The following is a 23,457-nucleotide window of genomic DNA, read 5'->3' on the forward strand; positions in this document are numbered from 1 at the left end:
ACATCTTTAAACGCAAGATAACTATACTAATAAGAATTCTATCTTCTGCGCGTATATAATTTAAATAAATAAAAATAATTCTGTGTTTAAACTGACTGTTCGCTAGTATTGTTAAAATGATATCTGGCAACCGTGAATTGGCGTCCTCCCATTTTATTTGATAAATATTTTTTTTATCTAGCGCTTTTTTTTTACACACAGAGGTACGGATACGGAACTTGAACAAAATTGGGGGTGGCTTTGTTTTGTTTGTTTTAATTTTCTGTTTCATGGAATTTGTTTTTTTCCCCAGTCATTTAAAAAATATTCAGAAAAATTCAGAAAAACAGAGCATACGGAAGCACATTGCATTCACACTGAATATTTGTGGGGGAGTGTCGATTTTTTTTTCTAGAAAAAGAGAACAAAAATATTCCAAGAAACAGGAAAATAAATATTCTGAAAAATGTAGGGGGGAAACCGTTAAAACAAAATAAATAAATAAATAAATAAATAAAGCCCCCTGCAAAAAACAAAAAAAACCCATAGAAAACAGTTATTTCTGAAGTAATGATCAGTAAACAGCCACTAAAGAAAGCATCGAAAACTTTGAAACATGCAGAATAAAACTAGACCAGATAATAACAAAACTTTAGAAATTAACATTATTATTGTTGCTCATTGTTCACAAATGTTGTATCAACCATGTGTACCTCTCCTGATGTGTATTTTTGGAGCGAGCCTCCCAGAAGCCCCCCCCCCCCCCTCCCCTCCTTGTGAGGGGCCTATATTTAACCCCAGCGCCCAAGAGCGTCAGAGTTGACTTGGGTGTCACTATTTACAGCCGATAACTCAAAAGTGATCACCGGTGCAGCTGCACAGGACACTTCCTTGGACTTGTTTTACAAGCCGATCCACTGTCTCAGCGACAGCAAAGTATTTTGAGACTGAAAATCCGGATCGCTAACTATAGGATAGATGAGTGGAGAGAAAATGGAAGACCAGGATGATAAAGTGCCTCTGGTGGAGGATACAAGCGTGCGAGTGCTCCGGGAAACGGAAGCGTCGCAGGTGCCCGACGAGCAGGAAGACTACCCCTTAGCCGGAGCCAACTCCATCTACTCGGCCATCCTGAGCAGAAACGAGGCCGTCAGGGATGCCAAGCGTCTCAAGACCTTCATGGAGCTGCGAGACAAATACGTCAGGAAGAAGGTTCTCTTCGAGGATCCTCTTTTCCCGGCCTGTGACTCCTCGCTCTTCTATAGCCACCACAAGCCCTCCATGAAGTTTGTGTGGAAACGACCCTCGGTGGGTGAACGCGCTTTCATCACCTGGTGGAGGGGGGGGGGTGTTGTCATGGTAACAGGTTTGCATGGAGGTCTGCAGAGTGATGCTGAATGTCTGAATTTCAAACACAAAATGTCCTGACTTGTAGCCAAAATGCTGGATACGTTATACGTATATAAAGTGATGATTTTTTTTCTTTCCTTTTTCATTTATTTAGGCACATATTAAAAATACTTATAAACACAACAAAGCACATGTAGTTGTAACACATTTGGGTTATAAAAATAAAATAAAATAAATGACATGTCATTGACAGGTAAACCCCCAAAAAATCCCTCAAGGGGCTGGACTTGACTTTTTTTATTTTCATTTTTTATTTTTTCAAGTGCTACACTTTTATCATTAGTATTATAAGTATGAGACACAAATGACTAATAAATACCATTTATTATTATTATTTTCGTTTTTTAACATACAAAAATGGAAAACTCACAGGCAACAAACACTCAACAGTGTAAGAAATTACCAATTAAAAATAATAATAATATACAAGAATTAAAAAAAAAAAATGGCCCGAGCTGTTACCAAGAAATAATAATACAAAAATCGTCTGAACCAAAATAATACGCCCCAAATGACACTTAACTTTAACTTAAAACTCATTCACTACCATTGACAGCTATAGACTTTAAAAAAAATAATTTTAACTATTTCTATTAGTTAAATATGAAAACCTAGAATTGTTTTTGTGTACATTTAGAACAGATGTAAAATTTGTGTTAAAATTAGTTAACTAGTGAAGTCATGCGATTAATTACGATTACAAATTATAATCGCCTGATGCCCCTAATTTTTAATAACCTTTTCTTTTTCTTTTTTAAACAATTTTTTTTTGTTAAATTTTTAATAATCTTTTTTTTATTTTTAAGAAAATATTATTAAAAATTAGGGGCGTCAGGCGATTCCAATTTTTAATCGTAATTAATCGCATGACTTCACTAGTTAACTCACAATTAATCACAAATTTTATATATGTTCTAATACAATAAAAAAAAATCTAGGTTTTCATACTCTTGTTAAAAAAAGTGTGTGTGTGTGTGTGGGGGGGGGGTGATAAACTAATATAAATAGTTCAAATACATTTTTGATGTCTATAGCCGTCAATGGCAGTGAATGAGTATGTATACTTTTCAAGCAAATATTGAAATAACTGTAATGTAATTCCACAAAGTTTAAATGAGCAACATTAGGAGTGCAAGTACCCCATTTCATATTTAACTGTGGAATATTGAGCTAAAAAATAAGTCAATAAAAAAAAAAAAAGCCAGCCTCAAATTTTGATTAATTTAATATGTTTATATAACTGAGCTGTTTGTTTCCATGCCGATGATGAGACGTGTACCTAATATTGTGGCCAGTGAGAACACTACCAACATGTGCTAAAGTGCTTTTATGCTACTAATAATATCACTAATGCAGTGTCCCATTTCACCTTAATTACACATGACTGCCCCCAGTGAGAAATTTGAACCCCATCTCGGGATTTTGTCTTTTATTCGTGACATGTAGCTACGGTAAACCATATGTTTGTGTATGTGATAGAGTTACATAGCGCATAAAAAGTTGCCGTCAGTAGTACAAGGCAGCCGTAACAGAGATGTTTTAGTTAAGAGGAGCTAGCCGGGCTGGATTTAAGACAACATTGAGAGGTTGTGACCCGGAGAACTGTAGCAGCTGTTTGCCTCTGAATATGTGACAAATGGAAGGGAGCCACTCAAAGGTCCCAGCTGGGGTTTGGCTTGCACCCTGGTCTTGTCAATCACGGCAAATGTCATATTCAGATGAGTAAACACAGATTTAATGTTTCAGTGCAGCAGATATATAGCTAGGTCCTATTTCAAAGTACTGCACTGTCATTATGATTTTTTAAATATTTGGGGGGGGGGGGCATACACCTGGCTCACTTGACAATTTGATGACTGAAAGTAGATTAAACCAGCTCGGAGCAGGTCAAGGGAACCAGGAAGCAAGCTGGCATTTGTTTGTCCGCCATCTTGGAGGTCAAGTTCGGGAGGATAAGCTAGGCTAACAGAAAAACAAGTAGACTGACTCATGTTCATTTTTCTGTATGAGCCTAATCATGAAACATGTTAGCAATTAATCTCCGTTAAAGTGCTAAGATGAGAGCTAAAAAAGTTGAGAGTATAGAGAAACGTATAATAAATAAATAAATAAACAACTGCTATTCCCACTTGGCTAAATAGCGGTTAGCATGGAGGGACTCAACTGCTATTCCAATTCCAGCAATCAACAAATTCAATATTTCTGGCATGTACGTTTACTGTAATACACTTAAAGTTTTTACATGAATTACTTTTTTCTTTCCCGTGCCAGGAAATATGTGAAAACCCTCAATTCATTGTGGATGCAGCTAGCAGGACTGACATCTGCCAGGGAGAGTTGGGTAAACGAATCAGCGTTTTTTTGTTTTGTTTTTTTTAAATAAAGTTTCTCAGTCAAACATGTTCGGTAGATGTAGCGTATATGTTTGTATCTGCCGCCGCCAGGTGACTGCTGGCTGCTGGCCGCCATCGCCTGCCTGACTCTGAACGAGAAGCTTCTCTACAGAGTGATTCCTCGGGATCAGAGCTTCACGGAAAACTATGCCGGAATTTTCCATTTCCAGGTTGTTTTGCTTATATTGCAGCTGCGTGTAGTGTAGTTGTTCTAATTCAGCACGTTTCTGCGTTTGAAACGGGTTCCATTTAAGCTACTTTATGTCTTACTTTGATATATTCTGTGTCCAGTTCTGGCGTTACGGCGAGTGGATCGATGTGGTTGTCGACGACCGCATCCCCACCTACAACAACCGGCTGGTGTTCACCAAATCTTACCGAGAGAACGAATTCTGGAGCGCGCTTTTGGAGAAAGCCTATGCTAAGTAAGAACGTAACATTCTTGGATCACTTTTTTTTACTTTTTTTTTTTACAAAAAACTCAATTCAAAAGATGAGTATTGTGTAACGGTCGTCCGCTCTCAGGCTGAACGGATCCTACGAGGCCCTGAGGGGAGGTAACACTTTGGAAGCCATGGAGGACTTCACAGGAGGGGTGACGGAGTTCTTCGAGTTGTCCGAGGCACCCAAAGAGATCTATGAGATCATGAAGAAGGCTCTGCAGAGAGGCTCGCTGATGGGCTGCTCCGTCGATGTGAGTGCGCGTCAAATGACACATTTCACATTTGTACGATTTCCAGTTCAATTCTTACACAAATGGCAAACAAGATTATTATTATTATTTTTTTATAAAAGTAAGGAAACGTATCTTTATTTCCCACCGTTTGCATACAAAAATCCTCTGTGGGTGTCCAAACTATGGCATGGGTGCTATTTGCGGCCCGTCGTCCATTTTTAGCGGTCCATGGAATTACAACAAAAAAAAAAACTTTTGACATGAAACTTCTTTACTAAAATTCATCTTCACTCATGCACACTTGGCTATAAAACTATGTTGCCCAGGTTATCTCCCCCAGTGAAATGGAGTCTAAAACGGAACTTGGACTGGTCCGAGGACACGCCTACTCCATCATTGCCCTGGAGGAGGTAAATTCATTCCACATGTATTTTCATTTTTACTATGAGACAAAAGTGATCTCGATAAATACTGTCTTTCTAGTGTGACGAGGCTGCAAAGGACAGCAAAATTCGCCTAATCCGCTTGCGCAATCCCTGGGGCCGAGTGCTGTGGAAGGGGCCATGGAGCGCAAAGTAAAATCTGGAAAAACGTTTGTGCCTATAATGTGTCTTTTTTTTCCCCCTGCATGGACTACAGAATGCTATATGAAGGTAGTAAAAGTGCAAAAATGGCAAAATCACACCAACTCTACTGTTTATGTTTGCTATTTTTTTTCCTAGTTCTAAAGAATGGTCCACGATTTCTATTGCAGACAGGGACAACCTTAAAAAGCAAACTGTTGAGGAAAGTGAGTTCTGGTGAGTAAAATCCATATTCACTCATCGTTAAAAATAATAATTATAATACAATAACAATAATAATAATAAATAAAATACCAGTGAGCGTATAAATGTAATATTTGTAATATTTTACCAAGGTGTAAGCAAGTAATTATAAAAAAAAAGGTATCTTTGGTTGGGAAATAGTTTATTAATTTAATATGATAAATTAGCCAATTTTTTTTGCATTTTATCTTAAAAAAACAAAGAAGAAAAAAGTTAATTATAGTTAAATAATTCATGGTCATTTTTATCATTTAATTAAATTAACAAATGAAAAATGTTACGTAAAGTTCTCTATTTTACCCAATTTTTTATTCTTCAAAATAAGTCAAATAACCAATTATTTAATGCAATAAATAAATGTGAAAAATAATAAATGGATAAACCACATTTCCACAACGTTTATGAAGTGCTGCCTTCACAAGTGAATTATTTTTTTATTTTTTTTGTCTTTGGACTTTTTCCTCTGGCCCTGAAATTAATAACCGCTCTAGTCCAACACTCAAGCTCCGGTCATCATGGTAACAAAAGCTGGACTCTTATAGCCAGAAATAAGTGCAAAGTATTTTTTAGTATTGGGTTATTTTGCTGAAATAATCAAGCACATATAATTCAATTATGCTAATGCTAACATAGCATAATTAGTTGTGTTAACACTAGCGCAAATGTTATCGTTTGTGCTAGTGCTAACATAACATGATAAATGTCCTAGCTGGTCCATCACTATGCTCTGGGTTACCATGGCAACAACAGAGACACTATTCTCCTTATTACAAGTCAGGATATCATCAACATGACTTGGGTTTTGTAAAGCTAAATATTATCTAGTGTTAAAAAAAAAAAAACACTTCCATGAAGCCTCCTCTTTCACATTCCCGCCCAGGATGTCCTTTGACGACTTCATGACCAACTACACCAAACTGGAGATCTGCAACCTGACGCCCGACACGCTGCAGGGCGACGAAAGGCACAGCTGGAGCGTGTCCGTCAACGAGGGTCGATGGGTGCGAGGCAGCTCTGCGGGGGGCTGTAGGAACTTCCCAGGTGGGGAGGCCGAGTTTTTCACCAAATCACATGAGCAAATCAACTGATTGACGTTTGTACTCCTCTACACACCATTTTTTGACAGATACCTTCTGGACCAACCCTCAGTATCACTTGCAGCTGTATGAGGACGACGACCCGGAGGACATGCAGGAACTTTGCACCGTGGTCGTGGCTCTCATGCAGAAAGGTCGCCGCATACAGAAGCAGCTCGGTCCCAGGTTCCTTACGATTGGATTTTCCATCTACGAGGTTAATGATTGCGTCACCAGATTTCAGCCAACCAGCAGAGAGCAAGCACGTAACAGACGATTTTTTATTTTTTTTGCAGGTACCAAAAGAGGTACGCAAACCAATACTGAAGTCAAAACGTTCTAAAAATCATATTGATCTTTTAAAAAAAATATATTTTTGAATTATCTTCCAATAATAATGTATTATACTCTCTTTAATCAAAATTGGGCTTTTATAGGTTTAAAGTATTTAGTAAAAAAAGTATTTATTTTACTATAATGTTCTATTCTGATTAATTGAGCAGCAAAATCCAATAATTTTTATCCATCTCATGGGGCGGCCATTTTGCCACTTGCTGTCAACTGTAAATGACATCACAGTTGCCGAGGGCTCAGCTAACGACTATTACAGCTCAGCTGGCAAATGTCACATGACCAAACAGGTGAGCCGTGTTTGGTCGTTACCTTAGCCATGAGTAAGAGCGATGTCATTTTAAGTCAACAGCAAGTGGCAGTACAAACAAAATGGCCGCCCCGAGATAGCAAAAAAAAAAAACCAGGTGTATTTTGCTGCTTAATTCAACTTCCACGAGTGAAATCTTAAATCGGAATGCCGTGTTTAGACTCGGAGGGCACATATATAACATATTATTGTCAAGAATATGTTTGTTGACGTTCTTAAAAAAAACAAAAAACTAAAAAACTAAAATGCTGTCGATATGCCTCAGCTGTGCGGCCAAAGTCGACATCTCCAAAAGGACTTCTTCCTTTACAACGCCTCCAAGGCCAAATGCAAACTTTACATGAACCTGCGCGAAATCACAGAGCGCGTCAGACTGCCCCCGGGAAAATACGTCGTCATCCCCACCACGTTTGAGCCTCACGAAGAGGGTCAGTTCATCCTGAGGGTCTTTTCCGAGAACAGGAGCACCTCCGAGTAAGGACGTCCGCCCGCTCGTTATTGGTCCTCACCGTGATATCAAGCCTCATTGGAATTGATGTCTTTTTTTTATGTCCTTCGCAGGGAAGCGGAGAACACCATCGGCACGGATCAGACTCGGGTTTGTCCCGTGATTGTTAACTGTAGTTAAAAATAACTTCTATTTGACATTGCAGTGAGTAATGCACGGTTTCATTTCAGTGTAGTCAAAGTCAGGCTTGATGTAATTAACATGACCATTTCTCATTTTCATGACCATGACAAAAGTATTGGGACACCTAGTTCTATCTGTCTGGGGCCCCGGGGTGTCCCAATACTTTTGTCCATGGTCATATCTCTCTCTCGACGCATTTTAATCCATTTCATCTCACCGTCCTTGTCTTATTGGTCATCAGCAAGACAAGAAAAGGAAGGACAAGGTAATGCACGTTTGCGCTATTTACATTTCGCACCGGCTAGCTAATCAAATAAAGTAACTTCGTTTTAACGATCCCTCCATAAGTTTCATTTTTGTTTTCCAGCCTATCGTGTACGTGTCCGATCGAGCATTCGCCAACAAAGAAATCTCACACGACGGCATTCAGGGGGAGAAGAAGCAGCCAAAAGTAATTTTGTTTTCTTTTCAACTAAAGCAATGATTGCTTAACTCGTTCACTGCCATTGACGGCTATAGACGTCAAAAATTCGTTTAAACTATTTTGTATTAGTTTAACATTTTTTCCACTTTTGTTAATAATAGTTTCCATGCAGCGACCATATCCTGGGTCATTTATGGCTTGTGAAATGTAAGCTAAGAGTGGCTCGAATAACATCAGTGGGGATAAAAGAATTGACCTCTCTGCCAGCTCATCTCAAGTGACGCCAACACCTGTTTGTTTTTTTTGTTTTTTGTTTTCCCATATGTGCTTATGGTATCTCCAACTAATGGGTGATGTTCACATGTTATTTTCATTTTGTTGAGCAGAAAAAACTCCTCCAGCCAGAGGAAGAAACTGAAGAGGAGAAACAATTCCGCGTCATCTACAAACAAATAGCCGGCGAGGTAAATATTATTATGATTATTTTCAACCTGGACTATGATGTTATTAACATACCGCTCGTCGGCCCTGTCAGGACATGCAGATCTGTGCCAACGAGCTCCAGACCGTAACGAAGAACGTGGTCTCCAAATGTGAGTCGGCTTCCGCAAACAAACATCGTCCCGCGTTCCCGTTCGAAGATGTTTCTTTTCCCGCAGTGCATGAAAAGTCGATGGAGGGTTTTAGTCTGGAGACGTGTCGCAGTATGATTGCCCTGATGGATGTATCCTTGACATTATGCTGGTGTGAAGCGTGGAGAAAATAAACAGGGTCACTGGAGTGCTTACATAATAAAGGTGGGTAGTAGGTACAGCAGGTATAAAAAGTCTACACACCCCTGTCCAAATACCTTTTTTTTGTGATGTAAGAAAAAAAAATGAGACAAAGATAAATCATTTAAGAATGTTTAACACCATTTAGTGTGACCTATAATTTGTACAACTCAACTAAAAAAATACAATAATACAAATAAACTAAGATTATATTGGTTGGGTTGCATAAATGTGCACAGCTAATCTATGAGAATTAAACATTCACATTCAGACTTGTGAAAGTCAAAAAACAAAAAACACAAAACAGTGACGTGACGAAGTTATCTAGGTATTTCCTCTTTTTTAAATTTTTATTAAACCACCCAAAATTCTTCATAAAACTTTAATAAACATTCAATATACCTTTTCCGTGAAAAATGTGGGAAAATAGAGAGAAACAGGAGGGGACATTTATTTTATTTTTTTTAAATATGAAAAAACATTAAGAAAAAAAGGGAGAGAAAAAATCCACAACATTCGCAGGTGCTGAACTGCGATTATGCTGGGGTTAACTGCAGTTTTGAAGTTGTAATATCAACAATCATCACTAGATGGCCGACGCATTAGTTGCACTTACACTGGATCTTCTACATTGTGAGAAGGCCTAATATTTTTTTGCAGATTTGGAATGATATGCAAGACAAATTAATACGTTGATTAATGTATGGGAAAAAAATCTCAAAATGAATTCTTGTACATAGTATTTATTGGTTTCTTGTTCAGAGAGAATTTTTGGGGGGAATGTGGTTATTTTGTTGTTTGCTTTAAATCCTTAGTTGTTGGGTTACGATAGTGGGTCTTTAATACATGCATTGAAAAATGTATGATCAAAAATGAACTTCATTCAGTGCAAGTATTTTTGTATTTTGCCCACGCGCGTCACATATAGTAGTAAAATATGTTGGAATATAACTCCTTAAGTTTTTCCAAATTCCAGACGGATGGGACAGGAAAACTAAATCTCCAGGAGTTTAAACACTTGTGGAGAAAAATTAAGCAGTGGCACGTAAGTTCATTTCCGTCGTGTTGCATCATCAATACTGTGAAAATCGGATTTGAATCTGATGTGCGTTTGCAGGTGATCTTCAAACGTTACGACAAAGCACAAACCGGCTCCATTAGCAGTTTTGAAATGAGGAACGCTGTCAGTGACGCGGGTGAGCGGGATGGCAAAAATCCCCGTGTGGTATTATCTCGTCTACATCAATTGGTGTCTTTGGTGTGTTCATCTGATCTGCGTCACGTTTTCAGGCCTCCACCTCAACAAACAGTTGTATGACATCATCGCCATGCGCTACGCAGACAAGCACCTCAACATCGATTTTGACAGCTACATTTGCTGTTTTGTCAGGCTGGAGGGCATGTTCAGTATGTCAACATGGCAGGATGTTGTTAACTAATCTGCATGGGGACGACACGTGTGTATATATGCAAATTGTGTTTCCGTGTTTCCTGTAGGGGCTTTCAAGGCTTTTGACAAGGACGGAGATGGACTCATCAAACTCAATGTGTTGGAGGTGAGCCAACATTTAGTAGCTATATTTTCGAAACATTTACTGGAAATTGACTTTAATATATTATATATATTAGAATATATGGTGACTGCTATGTGAAAAACACTTATCTCCATTTTTGTCATTTGTGAAATTTTTAGGATGAAACTGACATCCCAACAACAAAAAAAATAATATAATATATATATATAAATAAAAAATGGACATAAGTGTTTTTCACATAGCAGCGACGATATATACATACACACATACCTGAAAAACCACCACATCCTTTTTTCCCTTCTTTCCCTTTAGTGGCTTCAGCTGACCATGTATTCTTAAATATCTCCACGCAAGAATTAGCCTCTACAAGCAAGTCTTAATGGACAATGGACTTAATAAAATTAAATACACTCCAGTAGTCAAAAGACATTTTGTTTTTTTTTGTAGACCAACCAGAATTATTTGCAGTTTCCACATTGTCCGGATTGTTCACATTTATTTATATAGAAAGTTTCAAATGAATAAAAATTGTGTCTTGATTGATCAATTAACGCATTCACTGCCATTGACGTCTATAGATGTCAAAAATTCATTTGAACTATTTCTATTAGTTTAAAAATGTTTCCACTTTCCCTAACAAGAGAATGAAAACCTAGAAAAAAAAAAATTATACATTTAGAACAGACTTTTGAATTTTTGATTAGTTGTGAGTTAACTAGTGAAGTCATGCAATTAATTACAGAAAAAATTTAATCCCCTGATGCTCCTGATTCTTAATAATATTTTCTTCTTTCTTTCTTTTAATTTTAATTATTTTAGTTTTAATCTTTTTTTTTTTTTTAAGAAAAGATTAGGGGCGTCAGGCGATGGAAATTTTTAATCATAATTAATTGCATTACTTCACTAGTTAACTCAATCAATTTATTTCATAAATTTTAAAAAGAAAAAAAGACAATAAAAAACAATATTTAAATTCCAAGTAAAGCAGAAGAATGAAAGGGGAAAGAAAGAAGTAAAACTAGTTTTGTCTGCCCCTGATCAACTTAAAAAAACAAAAAAAAAACACCTCATGATTAATCAAATTTTATATATTTAATATAAAAAAAAAGTTAAACTAATAGAAATAGTTACAATGAATTTTTTACGTCTATAGCAGTGAATGAGTTAATTGTGTCTCAATATCCTGTCACCAAACGAGCTTCCCACTCATCCGAGAGATTGTTTGATATCGACATGATATTTTTCATTTTGCTGTTTAATAATGCTGTACTAGAACCATTTTATTTTTGTTCGGTTTTTATTTCCAAAAATGAGCTCGTCTTTCTGTACATGTTAATTTCACACAATAATACACTTATTATTTGAACACTTTCTGGTGAACGTGATGATTAACAAGAAGAAAAACAAAAACCGACAGATTTTGCCCAAATCACAGAAGAAGCAAATGCAAAAAAAATAAAAATAAAATAAAATAAAAATAAAATCAACATGTTTCTTCATTGAAAATCTGAAATAACATGTAAAATGTATGGAAATAGAAAAATGAAGTGAAAAAAGAAAACGGCATCGGCGCACCTTTCCTCATGACTCCACCTTATTTTCCACATCCACATGAGTCTGCATATGATCGGGGAACTCCTGCACATATGACAACCCACAATATGAATGGATTCGTTACACGATGATCGTTACCCCTGGGATGTTAAATTACCTCCTTCACTGCCTGCTGCGTGGCAAAAAATGCTCGGCATCCTTTCCAGCGACAAGTGATCGTCTCCAGATTGGGATTGGTGTGGACCCTGACGAGGTGCTGGACCAGGTGCTCAGTCATGCCGAAAATCAGACAGCAATTTTGCCACTGCCGTGTACACACAAATAATGGAGGAGAATCATCATTTAGATTTTTTATTTTTTTTTGGGTAAGATGGCTTTTCCTGCCTGGCCACACTTTTTGATATTGTTGTCCAATAAAAAGCGTGTACCTCCAAATTTTGCGAGTTTCTCTTTTAGTCCAAAACACGATTGAGTCCAAAAGAGGTTTAAGAAAGGTTCTAAAGGTTTTTCTTTCTTACCCAACAGCGGTAATTCTTCATCAGGTTGAGTTTGACAGCTTGAACGCGTCCGTCGTAACAACCCGTGTAGATCTGCATGAAGCGAGCGAGACGGTGAAACTAAACGATGGCGAAACCGGGAATCGGCCGTCTTTAAAGTCCGCTTACCACGCTCTTGTGGACGGCCATGCACATCACCATGTCATTGTGACCGCCGTACACCTGCAAGCGGTCGTGGGTCTAGAAAGTTACAAACAAAATTGACAGGTAAGATGCGTGCACACCATTTTCGGCCTAAACTCCAAAAATCTTAACACTGTTATGTACGTTCACAAAAAATATTGTAATTTTGGTGTTCAATGTTTTAACGTTGATATCAATCACCCAAAGTGTATTTTTAACATTGTCTGATTTAAATGGAGGTCATTGTTGGGAGTTATTTGATAGTTAACTTATTTAGTGTTAAACCGACTCTGCAGAGAGTTAATCAAATGAAGCTCCGCCCACTTGATTAGAGCTGCTTTGTTGCAACGACTTCTGGGTTACAATCTGATGATGTAACAAGGTAAAATGTTACTACGATATCAGCCAGGATTTTTTTATTACCTTATTGGTGAAATTATTACATTATTAGGTTTTATTGCAAATTTTATTTGCCTGACACCCCTAAAATGAAAGTTACATAAAATTTGAAATTCTTCAAGACAAACAAACCATCTTCACCTCCATGAGGCTCGTCAAAAATATCAGCTCTAGCACAGTTTTCATCTTTTGGAATTAACACAACGTCAATATTTAAAAATATATGAAATTCATAATGGCAACGTAGACTACACGGCTTAAAAGAAAAAAACATAAATTCACGTCAAGACATCTGTATTGCAGAGCAACCTACCTTGAGTTCGTAAACTCGAACCAGCTTGTCCAGGCAGCTGGTCACCATCACGTTCCCTAAGATGACGATTGAGGTGACGGCGTGACCGTGACCCTTGAAGATCTGCATCAACTGACCCGTCTACATGGACAGAAAAGAGAGACATGAAAGGACAGTTGACGAGCATAGCTCCCTATTATGTGAAAACATTGATTTTTAACTCATTCACTGCCATTGACGCCTATAGACGTCAACATTTATTTGAACTATTTCTATTAGTTTAACATTTTTTCCACTTTTGTTAACCGTGGTATGAAAACCTAGAAAAAAATTATTGTACATTTAGAACAGATATACAATTTGTGATTAATCGTGAGTTAACTAGTGAAGTCATGCGATTAATTACGGAAAAATTTAATCGCCTGACGCCCCTAATTTTAAATAATCTTTTCTTCGCTTAAAAAAAGAAGTACAATTTTTTTTAAACATTTTTAATAATCTTTTCTTAAAAAAAATATATATATATTATTATTATTATTAATTATCTGTTCTAAATGTACAATAAAAAAAAACATTCTAGGTTTTAATACTCTTAACAAAAGTGGGAAAAAATGTTAACTAATAGAAATAGTTAAAATACATTTTTGACGTCTATAGCCGTCGATGGCAGTGAAAGAGTTAATAATAATAATTTAACAAAATCAACTCCACTTACATGAATGTTGTGAGCATGAATAGACGTGTCACTGGAGCCGCTGAACACCATTTCCTTCACCACCTGGCAGAACCCAAACATAAATAAGCCAAGTCCTCTTGCCCAAAGTGACCTTTGATAAGGCCAAGCGGGGGGCATGGATCATTCTCAGCAATCCGTCCCCTCACCTTCATACAGAGCACAGTCTTGGTGTGGCCTTCCAGCGAGCGCAGCAGCAACCCGTTCCTGGCGTCCCGCACGCTGATGGTGCTGTCGTAGGAGCCGACCAGCAGCACCCGGCGGGCGCCTTCCTGCGACGTGCCGAGGCAGCTTACCCCTCGGGGACCGTGGCACTCGAACACGTCCAGAGGTTTTAAAGTCTAGATTCAGGAAGGTTGACATTGTTCGAAAAAATATGCAATGTGCTTTTTTTTTTCCACTGCCATAAATTCATAAAAGCATAAATTCATAACAATAAAAAAAGATTTTTAAAAATTAGGGGCAAGAGGAGATTAAATGTTTTTAATTGTAATTAATCCCATGACTTCACTAATTTAATCACAAATCACGATTAATCACAAATTCTATATGTTCTAAATGTACAATCAAAAAATTCTAGGTTTTTTAATACTCTTGTTAACAAGTAGAAAATTGTTAAACTAATAGAAATTAGTTCAAATGAATTTGACGTTTATAGCAATTAATGGCAGCGAATGAATTAAAAAAAAGAAGAAAAGATTATTAAAAATTTGGGGCGTCAGGCGATTAAAGTTTTTAATTGTACTTAATCGCATGACTTCACTAGTTAACTTGCGATACATTTTATGTACAAAGCAAAATGTACAATAAAAAAAAATCATACAAATAGTTAAAATGAATTTTTGACGTTTATAGCCGTCAATGGAAGTTAATGAGTTAAAGATTATGTGTGCAAAAATTTAAATTTAAATATTCATGGAGGTATTGTCATTCTGCACTTAACTCATAATTCTAAAGTTTACCTTTACATCATGGGTGGCCACGGATCCATTGGCAAGGCCAACATACAAAGTGTTCCACGCAATGTGCAAACACAGGACTCGGTCAGGAAGTGAGATGGTCTCCACACACTTTTTAGACTGGCGGCAAGAGAAAAACAGCATTTTGAAATAAATGTTGATTTGCATTTCCTGACGTTTTGTACCTTGATGCTGTAGACGCGAACAGACTGGTCACTGGAGCCGGTGTAGAGTCTGACTGGCATGTTTGGGGAGGAGGAGACCAGCAGACAGTTGATTTTGTTGGTGTGCCCCTTAAACACTCCTTGGCATTCGCGGGTCTGTCGGAGGGGAATTTGAATCATTAGTCATTTTACACTTCCCGCCATGGACGATACATTTATTACTTAACTCATTTACTGCCATTGATGGTTATAACCGTCAAAAAAATCATTTACATTTTTCTATTAGTTTAAAATTGTTTTCTACTTTTGTTAACAAGAGTATGAAAACCTAGAAAATTTGTTATTGCACATTTAGAACAGATATAAAATTTGTGGTTAATCGTGAGTTAACTATTTAAGTCATGTTACCCTGTTATTAGTTGCACAACATTATCAACTCATTTGCTCCCAAAAACATATCAAATGTTCTATTTTAAACATTGCCATGGTCCCAAAAACGTATTTATATGTTTTTTATGCTAGAGCAAACAAGGCTTTGATGCAGCCTCTGACCTGAAGAGGTCGCTTAAAGCAATGGTAGTTATTACAAAAAACGGCCAGCAGGTGGCAGCAGAGCAAAATATATCAACCAGGGCCATGTTGAAAAAAAAGCTCATTGACTCACAATTCGAGATAGATTTGTGAATAATAATTAGCTATATTCTAATGATAATTGCTGCAAAACGGAAACGGATAGAAATATAATTCTTTTATTTTTCCTGATGAAAGAAGATAATCTTTCTTTTGGTAGCTTCCATGTTTTTATAGCAATATTCTGCGGGCCTTGCAAAATCAGTCAAAATCCAGTAAAACAGCCAGGAGCGAAGGGGGCTGCTTCAGTGAAAATGGCTGTGCGTGAATGAGTTAACACAAATATTCATGCATGAATATTGCTGCTGAGACAATTTAATATGCGCCACGTAAAAAAAATAAAATAAAATCTGATATCTATCCATGAATACTTCCGTACTGCCAAACTGTAAGCCCGCGCCGTGTTGTCGCCTGAGCACGTGTACAAGAAGCCTTCGTGGACTTGCAGGCCGTGAACGGGGCCCGTGTGGCTCGAGAAGGCTCCCAGGGCTGGCTCCTCCTCCTCCTGCTCTCCAATCACCTGAACAGCCTCTGAAATAAAATTCAAGCACTGTTAAGAGAATTTTTAGTGTATGGGGCGCCAAATTAATTCATAGCGGACCTTCATTGGTATTATAGTGAACGAAAAATACCTAAAATTAACTCATTCACTGCCATAGACGTAAAAAATTCATTTGAACTATTTCTATTAGTTTAACATTTTCCCCACTTTTGTTAACAAGAGTATAAAAACCTAGAAAAAAATATTGTACATTTAGAACAGATATAAAATTTGTCATGCGATTGAGTACGATTAAAAATTGTAATCGCCTGACGCCCCTAATTTTTAACAATCTTTTTTTTTATTGCGTCAGGCGATTAATTTGTTTATTGAAATTAATCGCATGACTTCACTAGTTAACTCATGATTAATCACAAATTTGATATCTGTTCTAAATGTACAATATTTTTTTCTAGGTTTTTATACTCTTGTTAACAAAAGTGGGAAATTAATCGTGAGTTAACTCGTAAGTCATGCAATTAATTATGATTTTAATTGCCCGACGCTCCTAATTTTTTAATTACAATTAATCGCATGACTTCAATAGTTAACTCACGATTAATCACAAATGTAATATCTGTTCTAAATGTACAATAAAAAAAATTCTAGGCTTTCATACTCTTGTCAACAAAAGTGGAAAATATGGTAAACTAATAGAAATAGTTCAAATGAATTTTTGACGCCTATAGCCGTCAATGGCAGTGAAAGTGAAAATAAAAACAAAAATAAATATTTTTTTTTTTGCTTTTACCTGGACCTTTTGAGTCTAATAAAGTGTATCATTGTTATTGTTATACTACCATACAAAAAAAATCTAAATCAAACAACCTTACTTTTAAATAAAAAAACGTGCTACCCACCTGGTGGAGAAGCGGCTTCCCTTTCAAACTCAACGCTGATTGACGCAGTTTTCCTAAGCAAAAAGTAAAGAGGACGTTTCAAAACGGAATAGTTAAGCACTAAATATATGAATTTGAAAACGGCAAGCTCACATCTTAAAAGGGTTCGGCTGACTCGTCTGCGTGCTTGAAGTGCTGCAGTCCACGCCGGCACCTTTCGGAGGGACCTCTTGCGGACTTGGCTCCTTCGATGGCGTGTCAGGAGAATCCTCGTTTTCGGACTCATCGATGTTGATGACCACCGATTTGGGCCCCATCACCTCCACCAAGTCGGCATCCTCATCAGCAGACGTGTTTATACCTCCTCTAACGAGAGGCTTCGCCTCATTTCCTGTTACAGCTTCCATCGAGAGATCTTCTTCAATCGCCTCAACTTTTGCATCAATGCGAATGTTCTTTTTTGAAAAGCTTTCAATTTGCTTTTTCGCGCAGACTCGTTTCTCTCGCTCCTGCTGCGCACCGAGCGAACTCGCTGGATCGGATGGATTTGAACCCTCCGCTGGCGCGGTACAACTCGGAGGCGGGCGAGGCGAGGACAGCGTTCGGACTTGTGGACTGGGCTGTCTGGAGGGCGGCGGGATCGCGGCTTCTTGTTTGATCATCGTGGGAGTTGTAGCCAGCGAGGTCGGGTGAGGCTGGCTGGTGGAAGGCGTCGGCCCGGGGCTTTGGCGGGTGTTAGGGGAAGACCTGGAGGATAAACTCGGTTGAATGAGATCGGCAGATGCTGCTGCTGACGTCGTCGGATCCTTTTCCATATTAGAGTTTGCGGCATACACTTCTGGAAAAACAATCAGAACGAGGTCCAAATATGGTCAATATGCTCAATGTTATAGCCCCGCCCTTTTTTTTTTTTTTACTATCAAACCTTGCATGTTCTTTAGTATCTCAATACGCTCGGCTCTCAGGCTGTCCACCTCCGTAGTGCACTAAAATGGCAGAAACGAGTAAAGGCATCGCAAACTCTCACGCGATTCGTAAGTCGACACGTTTCGTTGTTGTTCATTGTGGTACCTGCCGCCGTAACAACGTGAGTCTTTGTACTTCCGTGTAGGCCGCCTGTAAAACATTGCGGGCCAGGACCAGAGACTTGTCCACGTTCTGCAGCGATTGACTCAGCTCTTCTTCCCTGAGTGACACCGTCAAAAGCTTGTCCATCGGTTCCTTGTCTACAAACAGTGGGAAAAGGGGAGTTTTAGCATTAGCATTTTAGCATGGGAGCTATGGGATTGCTAATAGTTGTAGTACAGTGGTTCTTAACCTGGGTTTGACTGGTGGTGTTCGATACCTCCAACCAGGTTAAGAACCACTCTTCTAGTGCATGAAAGATTACCATTGTTTAATTTAATTTTCCTCCTTTTTACAACAGCCTCCATTTCAGGGACGCCATTTTCCTGCAGAAACAAACAGAAGTTTTCGTCAATGCAAAGTGCAGCCTCCAAAGTCAAATGGAGTATCTCAGGCGATTATTATTTTTTAATCGTAATTAATCGCACGACTTCAATAGTTAACTCACGATTAATTGCAAATTTTATATCTGTTCCAAACGTACAATCAAATATTTTTTCAAAGTTTTCATACTCTTGTTAACAAGAGTATGAAAACTTTATGGCAGTGAATGAGTTAACTCATTCACTGCCATAAATTAATTAAAAAAATATATATATATTAAAAATTCGGGGCATCAGGCAATTACAATTTGTAATCGTAATTAATCGCATAACTTCAATAGTTAACGAATTAAAATATTTTTTTCAAAGTTTTCATACTCTTGTTAACATAAAAGTGGGGGGACATTTTGCATCTTTTTGTCATTGATGCAGTCATTTTATAATAATTCATAAAATGTAGTTAAAATTAAAAAGATGAACGAGTGTGATAATGATTTGTGTTGGTAATTTTTTCAGCCACTGGATGGCATAATTGCATTTGTAAGACGTTGGTGACAGCTCAGTGCATTTTTTTTTCATATTAAGAGCCATATAATCTTTAAATGTGAAATTCTGCACATTTTTTAAATTGTAAAATACAACTTAGCCCCAGTCTCCACAAATATATGCATTATTATTAAACTTATAACTGCTCAATTTTGACGTGGATGTGTCTGCTGCGTTGTGACTCGAAATGCCCCAGTACAGGCTTTTCAAGTAAGGGGCATTAATCGTGCATTAAAAAAAAAAAATGGTGGCGTTAAAAGAACTTTAAATTAACTGAAAATGAACGCACTCATTTTGACACCCCCCAAGTATAACTAAAACTTTCTGGACAAATTCTGGATCAACAGGACATCTCTGGATACCATTTCTGGAGAAACAGAGGTTCACCACTTTCCCTCTAAAAATAAACTCACTTGTAGTTGTTGAGGTTTCCTCTTATGGGCGCTACTATTCTCATTCTCAGGTTCCGCCTTTCCCGACGTTGACGCCGCTCCGTCGTCCGGCACCCGTGACGTCGACGGGCTCCCCCCGGGACTCGCTGTCGTGTCGTTGGCAGGCGGACGAGGTGCAGAAAGGAGACAAGGTGGGGAAGGAGACAGAAGGAAAGGAGGCGGGGCCGTGTGTGCATTGGAGAGCGACTCCCAGTGGAAGCCTTCGGAGAGCATCAGGTCCTCGTTGACTCCCAGGTCAAATGGAGTTTGGTTATTTAGAGCGGTCGCCAAGTCAATTCCAAACCTGAGAGCAAAGACAACAAATGATGGTTAAGGAAAATACTTTTTCCTTTAAAGCTTTTACAAGGATAGGATACGATGTATTTTTTTTATGATTCCATGTTTTTTCCTCCAATTACTTTCTACATTTCTCAACGAATTCAAACTAGTCCAACTTCGACATACTTACCTCATTCCAGGTTTTTTCCTATTTATTCTAGAGATAGATCGGGTTTTTTTTTTACCGATGGCGATTATTAGTAGTCAAGGATGCCGATAACCCATATTTGAAGCCTATATTCATTTTCAGTAAAAAATTAAAATTAAAAAAATTAAAAAGGGCGGGGGGAGTTCTTGGTGTCATTTTTCTTTACAATACAAATGCCAATCTTGACTGTTGTAATGTCTTAAAGCATTTTTATTGAACAATTTTTCACACTTCAAAATGTAGTTTTTTTTTTTTTTTTATATATCTTAGACACTTGACATCCTTTTTACATTTCTAACAAAACGTTCAGGGATCTCCCAAAGTTATTAGTATGTCTTAAAAAGTTAATTGGAAAATTAAGTAAGGAAATGCTATAGCTCGCTATAGTTTGCTACAGTAAATATGAATGCCTGAAATCTTAAGGTTTCACATTGCTTTGTTTAAATGGCGAACCAAAACGAATGGTTCAGAAGGCTTCCAGGGTCAGTAGCATTTCTTATAAAGTTAACCGAGAATTTAAATAAATAGCTCCCTGAGATAAAAAATGTTTTTTGATTTACTTTATATCGGCCGTCAGATTTTTTAAAAAGGCCGATACCGACATTCCTCAAAATGCCCAATAGGGGCCTATATCCCTAATTTATTCCATAGATATTAAAATTCTACTACACTGTGATGTCAATTTGAATTTGATTAATTGTCCAACCCGATACCTTTCAATGTTAGCGCAAACTCTACGAGCAATCCGCTAGGAAGCATAAACATGTCAGGAAAAGCCCACAAGAACATCTGAAATGCATTTGGAATGAATTAAGACGGGGCAAGTGAGTGCCGACTCCCATTTATAAGGAGTTTGCATGTAATTGGCGACTTAAAAGTGAGCAAACTTGTCATTGTTGCCTACCTCTCGCTTGTACAAGCTACAGGTCGCATGAAACATTTGAAAACGATGAACCCAGAATACGACGACGACGCTCTCACCTGGGCGTTCCTTCGTTCATCTTCTGCCTGCTCTTGGTCTCGCTGAACATCAGCCTCCAGTTTTTCTTCGACTCGATTGAAGCGGGAGTCATAGAAGTCGGCTTCGGGCTTCTTTTTCTCACACCGTCCTGTCCTGACATTTGAGCGTCCGCTACTTTGTGAGCGATCCGAATTTTTGTTATGGAGCCGAGCTGCTGACCGGGTTGGATGCCGGTCGAGGACCCGGGGGTGTTGGGTTCACCTGTGACGCTATACCACGGGGCGGTATTGTGTCCACCATCCGGGGCGTCGTCATCGTCGTCGTCTTCGTCTCCATGCGTGGCCGCGTTCCTTTCGAGGGTCTCCGGCGCCTCATCGCTTTGCTTCCGGGCGTCCCGATCCGCCTTGCAGGGCTCGCGCATATCCAGCGCTCGTCTAATTTCCCGAAGCATGCCGCCGACGTCCGTATCTTGGATGGGAGCGGGCTCGGGCTGCGAGTCGGAAGCGGTCAGGCTTCGCTTGGGTTCAGAGGGCGCGCAGCGCTCATCCTGGGTGAAGATCGTGCTGCCGCGAGTAGGGAGACGATCACTTGTGAAGTCGGCCAGCTCCTCACGCCGGTACGGGTAATTGCTCAAATGATCCTTCGAGGACTGCTGCGTGGCGCCGCGTGTTGGGCTGCTGTGTTGGGAGACCTTCTTTTTAGCGGTTAAGTGCTGATCCGCAAGCTGATTGCTATCTTTGTTTTGCAAGAGAGCAGTGTGGTTGCTTTTTGGCGGAGGCCCCGGCACCTGCTGTTTAGATGTATTCGGACCGGCATCTTTTCCACTAGGCGCCAGTTTCCCGGCCTGCTTCTGGCCATCTTCAAATGCTATCTGTTTCCTTATCAGCTTGTGTAAATTTTTTCTCCTGTCAAGTAAACAGGCACATTAGTTCAGAGTACTTAAATGAAAACAGAAAAAAGTCAGTTAAATTCGTACTTTTGCGCCCTTTTTTTCTGGCGGACAAACGCGGCCGCTTCAGGGGTGAGAGTCTTGTAAAGCGATATGAATTTCACTTTACTCTGACACAGGCTCTCTAAATTGGTTTTATGCTGAGTGCCGGTGATATGTTGGGTGTACTCGCTCATACTCATGGAGGACACCTGACACGCATGGCAATCGTGACCTTGAATACTGTAGAAAAAAGAAAAAAAAGATGCAAGATTCAACAACCCGGAAGATTTATTATTTCTCCAAAGTACAAAAGCAGACGTGCAGAAGTATTAAATTACAACTAAATGGTACTCACTAGCCCACCTCTGATTCCTGCGCTATGTGGTGCCTCAGATTATGAACATGCCGGTGCATTGTCTACAAGTGACACACACACATATTTTGAGTACATATTCAGTGTGTGTGTGTATATATATATATATATATATATATATATATATATATATACATATAAAATAAAAAAAATTAAACTTACCTCTTTCAATAGCAACTCATGACAAAAAATGCAGAAATAACTTGGAGGCCTCCTTTTATATGGCTGGACCTGGTTGCCCGTGGCATGATGAGATGCAAATGTTGCCATGTCTGCAAAAGAAACCATGAAATTAAGCAGTGGTGGGATACTATGCATTTGGTACCAAAAACATGAACAGTTTAAATAAAATACAGCTCATCCACTTTGGTGGTGATACTGATTATTAAAATGTATTGATTGTTGATCGCTACCAGAATGTTTTGCTCGTCAAACCCTGCCTGTAACATATTTTGTTCTTCTGACCAACCAAACAGCAGATGGACAAAGGTTGACTTTATTGTAGGTCCAGATAGTTGGCACTGTGAGGCCAATTTAGGCGTGCACTGCTGATTCTGAAGGACCATGGGGGACTCGACTAACAACGAGAATTGATCCTTGGGAAGACAGTATACAAATCCATGGAACAAATATAATTTATATTGTAAATGTCACCCGTGTAATTCATTTGAATTAAACACGCCCAGCACGCGTGGAGGCCTGTAATCCTGTCTCAGTCGATATAAATTCCTGACTGGCTGATTGACTGACTGAATGGTGGGTGACACTTTGAGAATTTCTGCTGCTGCTGCTACGCGACAACCAAATTCTCAATGTGATTCAAATTCAATAATTCACAACAACTTAAACAACATCAACAACGTGTTAATACGCCAGATGTGGACTCAACGGCCGACAACCGTCGAAGTGCACTTGCCTAAAATAAACAGCTGCAAGTACAGGCAAACAATGTAAGCACTCAAAAGATTACACTTACCGGAGTATTTGATCTTTTATCAAAGCAATCAACAGAAATTCTACATGAAGGTTCACATGGTCATGAGCGCGATTACTCAGAAGCCGCCATGCTCGTTGACGTCACCTAATCGCCCCACCCTCGGATAA

At 38.6% G+C, this 23,457-nt stretch overlaps 2 protein-coding genes across 4 annotated transcripts; one reads left to right on the forward strand and one right to left on the reverse strand.

The window, feature by feature from the left end:
- The first annotated feature begins 437 nt into the window (after nt 1-437).
- On the forward strand, nt 438-11,137 carry capn3b (calpain 3b). 2 transcript variants are annotated; one of them, XM_086061044.1, is made up of 23 exons: nt 438-1,287; nt 3,661-3,730; nt 3,834-3,952; nt 4,074-4,207; nt 4,308-4,476; nt 4,785-4,868; nt 4,942-5,033; nt 5,181-5,258; nt 6,166-6,326; nt 6,412-6,578; nt 6,658-6,669; nt 7,288-7,496; nt 7,584-7,620; nt 7,895-7,918; nt 8,021-8,104; nt 8,464-8,541; nt 8,613-8,670; nt 8,737-8,801; nt 9,827-9,895; nt 9,968-10,046; nt 10,141-10,257; nt 10,348-10,406; nt 10,698-11,137. In XM_086061044.1, exons 1-23 carry the CDS (start codon nt 958-960, stop codon nt 10,722-10,724), a joined length of 2,322 nt encoding a protein of 773 aa, XP_085917170.1. In that variant the 5' UTR covers nt 438-957; the 3' UTR covers nt 10,725-11,137. The 2 variants fall into 2 exon arrangements, with proteins under 2 accessions (XP_085917170.1, XP_085917171.1); XM_086061045.1 differs by lacking the exon at nt 7,895-7,918 and having other exon boundaries at nt 439-1,287.
- A 509-nt stretch (nt 11,138-11,646) lies between these two features.
- On the reverse strand, nt 11,647-23,455 carry LOC147158651 (zinc finger protein 106-like). Of its 2 annotated transcripts, XM_086061890.1 has the most exons (21): nt 23,330-23,455; nt 22,516-22,625; nt 22,336-22,397; nt 22,026-22,220; nt 21,070-21,954; nt 19,584-19,905; nt 18,567-18,627; nt 18,248-18,402; nt 18,102-18,162; nt 17,330-18,014; nt 17,198-17,250; nt 16,176-16,327; nt 15,188-15,322; nt 15,006-15,122; nt 14,193-14,384; nt 14,026-14,088; nt 13,332-13,451; nt 12,605-12,676; nt 12,458-12,529; nt 12,097-12,243; nt 11,647-12,023 (listed from the first exon to the last, which is right to left on the reverse strand). In XM_086061890.1, exons 2-21 carry the CDS (start codon nt 22,621-22,623, stop codon nt 11,967-11,969), a joined length of 3,714 nt encoding a protein of 1,237 aa, XP_085918016.1. In that variant the 5' UTR covers nt 22,624-22,625; nt 23,330-23,455; the 3' UTR covers nt 11,647-11,966. The 2 variants fall into 2 exon arrangements, with proteins under 2 accessions (XP_085918016.1, XP_085918017.1); XM_086061891.1 differs by lacking the exon at nt 23,330-23,455 and having other exon boundaries at nt 11,648-12,023; nt 22,344-22,397; nt 22,516-22,611.
- Between the last annotated feature and the right edge of the window lie 2 nt (nt 23,456-23,457).

Source organism: Leptonotus elevatus, chromosome 18 (assembly GCF_054856555.1).
Source record: "Leptonotus elevatus isolate MCC_2025b chromosome 18, RoL_Lele_1.0, whole genome shotgun sequence".
Classification (NCBI taxonomy): Eukaryota; Metazoa; Chordata; class Actinopteri; order Syngnathiformes; family Syngnathidae; genus Leptonotus; species Leptonotus elevatus.